Here is a 4,347-nt window from a genome sequence, read left to right as displayed (position 1 = left end):
GCTCTCATTTTCTCCCAGCCCTACTGAGCAATGCTTGTCCCAGGGCTGGCACTGCCTGTCAGGTTTCCAGGAGGGCACGACCCCCATCCCCCCCAGCAGCCCCTGTGTGTGGGGTACTCAGGACCAGCACAAGCAGGGTGAACATCACATCCCCCTCCACCACAGCAGGGGACCAGTGCTGACGTAAGTGAGGAGGGCAGACAAGCTGTTTTCTTCAGGTTTGTTTTGTTCTGGGGTTTTGGGGTTTCTTGTTTTGTTTCCTCTGGGCCAATTTTAGCTCCGTTTATGTCGCAGTGGTCTGGCACCACATCTGGCTGGGTCTCTGTGTTCTGGGGCAGGCACCTCACCCCAAGATTGTTTCAGCTTGTGGGAGATTAAACAAATACCCCTTCTCTGGGGAGCAGCCTTGGTCCCACCAAATAGCATGGCCAGGGCCATTAGGACCGTTGCAAGGCTATTTTTAGGTGCTTCAACTCTCAGCAGGGGTTTTAGGACTGGCTCCCCAAAACCCAGTGCCTCCCACGTTCATGCAGATGATGACAAAGCCCTGGCACTGTGGAGTTCTGGCCAGTCCTGCTCAGGCTGACAGAGAAGACACTTCTCTGCCAGGATCTGGTGGCACCACTGACCGTTGCAGCCGTGGTACAATCCCAGTGGTCTGGGAGTTGGCAGGGCAGCTGCTGGGCCAGGGGTGAGTGGGAAATGCTGCCCCACTGTCCAGCAAAGAACAGAAGGGTCAAGTCTGTTCCTGCCCCAGAATTGTACAGGTTATTTTTAAGCCTTTGTGACCCCATTGGTGTGACTCTTACCTGCAGAGCCTCGCAGACCTGCTCCACACTCAGCGTGTCCTTGATGAACTTGACACAGAGCTGTAAGGCAGACAGAGAGAGGGTGGGCAGAGTGGGAGACACAACCCTGCCATCCCTCCACACAACTCAGCATCCCCTGAGCCCCCAGCACATGGAATGTGGGGCAGAGGCACCTTCAGGCCCCCAGGACTTCATAAGCATCGGCCTGTGGGATGAGGTCTTGCAGTGTGGATGTGGGCAGCCAGCTTGGTCACTGATGGAGCCAGGGACCAATACTGATGTGACCAAACCCAGCTGATCTGATAGCCCCAGGTGGGTCCCCTAATCCTGTCTACAGAAGTTCTGACATAGGACACAATCCTGGTGCCAGCTGCAGTGCACTGGGTGACCTCAGCTTTGTTCCAGCCCTGCCTGCCAGTTGTGCTCTGGCTGTGACTGCTGGGGGAACAGCATCTCCAGCTGTATCCCCTACATGGATGATGCAGGTGGGATGCAGCCAGACCAGCATGTTTATCATAAGTGGGACCTCTCTCCTGCCTATCTCAGCTGCCTACCAGAGTCCCTGGGAAACCCAAGGGGATGTGACATGCAGGGAGGAGCTGTCAGCTGGGGCAGAAGGGCCCTGAGTCATTGGCAGGAGGGATATGAGGTCACCCTGCAGCTGGGCACACTGACATGGTTTCACCAGCTGTCCCTGGTCAGCCCCTTTCCCTCCCACCCCTCCTCTATGCAGGTCATCCCCCTCAGGATGCATTTGCTGGGTGGTGGGGTGTGACTCATGATAGGAGCACCAGGTCCCCCTTTTCTGCAACACCCCTTCCATCCCTTTCCTGCCCAGGCAGCTGTTTGACAGCTCTGTGCCACATCTGGGCTTTGGCTGATCTTGTTCCCAGAGGTCCCATCCCACCACTCTGGCAGACAGGAGCCCACGATTGCTCAGCTCCTGAGGTACTTTCCCAGTGTGATGGGGAGGGAAGTCTGGGTGCGAGATGTCAGGTCACGTGTTCAGCCAGGCTGTAATTCAGGAATCAGGCTGATGACGTGGCCTGGCTGCCCTCCCCAACACCGAACTGCTTCAGCTCCCCAGCCCCTCCTCATTCAGCTCCCACCCTTCCTCTGTGTCCCTGCTGCCTTCCCAAAACCTTCCCACCCGAAGCAGCACAGCTTTGGCAGCACCACAGCTGAGGTGCGGACTGCTCCCAAGGACTGGGGCTCTCTCTAACTGCATCATCCTGTCAGATGACCAGACAGCACGTGTGGGTGAAGGCACAGGGGCTTTCCTCCTGACCTTAGCTGTGCAGGAGATGTGAAACTCCATGTCCTTCCTCGTGATTTCTCGGGATTCCCCTGTGGGATTCCCGGACGCTGCTGCACCCCCTCAAGGGGGATCCCACTGGAGAGACTTTCCAGGATAGAAAAGCAGGGCCAAGCCTGTGTGATTCACCACAGTGCTTTCCTCAGAGGCACCTCCAGCTAGCAGCCATGCAGGGACCATCTTGGGGTGCTGCCCAGCCTGGGGACACTCAGGGACCACTGCCCACAGCCCAAACAGCACCGTACCTTGCACAGGTCCTGCAAGCCGTACTCCACCGACGAGGTCAGCACCTCCAGTGCCTGCAGGCAAGAGGGATCTTGTGATCATCAGCGTGTGGGGCCATGGACGGGCACAGCAGCCCAGGGTAAAGGGCAGGTGTGCCCCAGCTTCCATGGGAGCTCCTGAGTGGGGCATGGAGTGGGGCAGGCTGCTGCATAGAGAAAAATTTAGGTCTCCTGCTGTGGTGTCCCCATTCTCACCATCCAGGGTATGCATAGCCAGAGGTCCCAAGACTGGGACAAGGTGCTCTGGACACCCCACTGTGCTGGGTTGTCCAGAGCACCACACATTCATTACCCTGTTAGCCAGCCAGAGAGCATCACACAGACCATCTCCTCCAATTTTGGCACATCAAGAGTTGCAAAGCATCCCCTTCCCCTGCATCCCCTTCTTGTCCCTCCCATGTCCATGGTCCCCACCAGCCCCATCCCCACTCACTATGTGGCTGTTGAGGGTGACACTGTTGGTGTAGAGGAACTCAATGACGGCCAGGAAGACCTCAGGCTGCACGTTGCCCAGGATGAAGGGGCCCTGGGGTGGGACGCTGCTGGAGGAGTCCTGGCTGAGCATGCCACGGAACACCTGGCAGCGGCACGCCAGCACACAGCGGTGTGCAAACACCTTCTGCTGCTCCTGGCCCACCACGAACATCACATCACTGCGGGGGAGAGGGACCGTGAGGGACACGGTGCTGGAAAGCAAGGACACAGCCTTCCCTGGGCTGGGACAGGGCACACAGGAAGGGCCCTGCTGAGTGCCCAGCACAGGGGGCAGTACCTTTACTTTTAACCCAGCGGTTTGTCCCAACAGGGGAACAGAGGGGACCTTGTTGGTGGCTCTTTCCAGCCATTTGAATGCTGCAGGTGAGGTGAGCACGACAGGTCCTCTGGAAAGCACAGAGAGCCCAGGGTGCTGGCATCGAGCAGGACAGAGAAAGGCCAAGGACAGCTGGAGAAAGTTACTTTCTCTTTTGGCATAGCAGAGCCAAGGAAAGCGTTGCTGTCACCGGGATCAGCCTCCTTGACTCATGGGAACTGACTCATCATCTCAGGGATGTGAAGTCCCTGGCATAGCTGCCAGAAGGGCTGGCACTGGCCCAACAGGGCAGCTTGTGGCATACAGTAGAGCACAGGGACCATCCTGTTGCCCTGATCCCCTATAACACTCCCCTCCCCAAAATGTTTCCCCATCTCCATGGCCCCAGAAAGGGGGGCAAGACCAGGGGAAAGGAAGCAGGCAAAGGACATGGAGTCGCCACCTTGAGCACATCTGTGGCTATGGCCCATCTATCCCCCTGTTCCTTCCTCCATCCCAGCAGGCCAATGAGCCGAAGACACGCCACCCAAACTCTGACTGCCACAAGGACATGCACAAACCCTCAGAGTGTCCTACAGGACACTTCTGCTGTATGTGCCCACCAGAAGGAAGGACACCTGGGTCATCCCAATTATTTATCAGGAGACACACAGCTGGGGCAGGATGGGTGGTGTGAGCAGAGCCCAACAGGTCCTCCATGACTGCTCCTGCAAGGGGGATCATGATAAACTGTCCTGTGATTGAGGTCCACAGGCCAAGAGGGGCAAGCGGAACGCAGGATGCAGGCTGTGAGATGTGGAATGCCAAACGTGATGATGGCATGCAAGGTCTGGAATGTAGGACACAGGCTGCAGGATGGATGCATAATGAAAGTTGCAGAACAAAACCTAGAGTGTGGGCTGTGAGATACAGGCTACAGAAGAAAGGATGCAGGATGTGGGATGAAGTAGATGGATGCAGAGCACAGATTTCAGGTTGCAGGATGCAGATTGCAGGACGCTGGATAAGGGGTATGGGTTAACAGATGTGAGCAGCAGGATGTAGGCTGAGAATGACCAGGCACTCCTCTACTGCCTGGTGCTGTGGCTGGGGAGTTTTTACTGGGATTTCCTTGGTGTTCTCTTCTAA

General features: G+C 56.9%; 1 protein-coding gene across 1 annotated transcript in view; it reads right to left on the bottom strand.

Annotated features, from left to right (window-relative positions):
* BTBD19 (BTB domain containing 19) overlaps positions 1-4,347 on the bottom strand; it is an 8,425-nt gene that overhangs the window by 2,467 nt on the left and 1,611 nt on the right. The window contains exons 2-4 of the mRNA XM_031058669.1: positions 2,842-3,260; positions 2,370-2,423; positions 810-869 (exon numbers count right to left, since the gene is read on the bottom strand). Coding sequence (XP_030914529.1) covers positions 810-869; positions 2,370-2,423; positions 2,842-3,260 — 533 coding nt within the window. The remainder of the gene's footprint in view (positions 1-809; positions 870-2,369; positions 2,424-2,841; positions 3,261-4,347) is intronic.

The sequence above is a fragment of the Geospiza fortis genome, unplaced genomic scaffold, assembly GCF_000277835.1.
Source record: "Geospiza fortis unplaced genomic scaffold, GeoFor_1.0 scaffold333, whole genome shotgun sequence".
NCBI classification, from domain to species: domain Eukaryota; kingdom Metazoa; phylum Chordata; class Aves; order Passeriformes; family Thraupidae; genus Geospiza; species Geospiza fortis.
The sequence above is the reverse complement of the archived record's forward strand: the minus strand, read 5'-3'. Positions and strand labels throughout refer to the sequence as shown.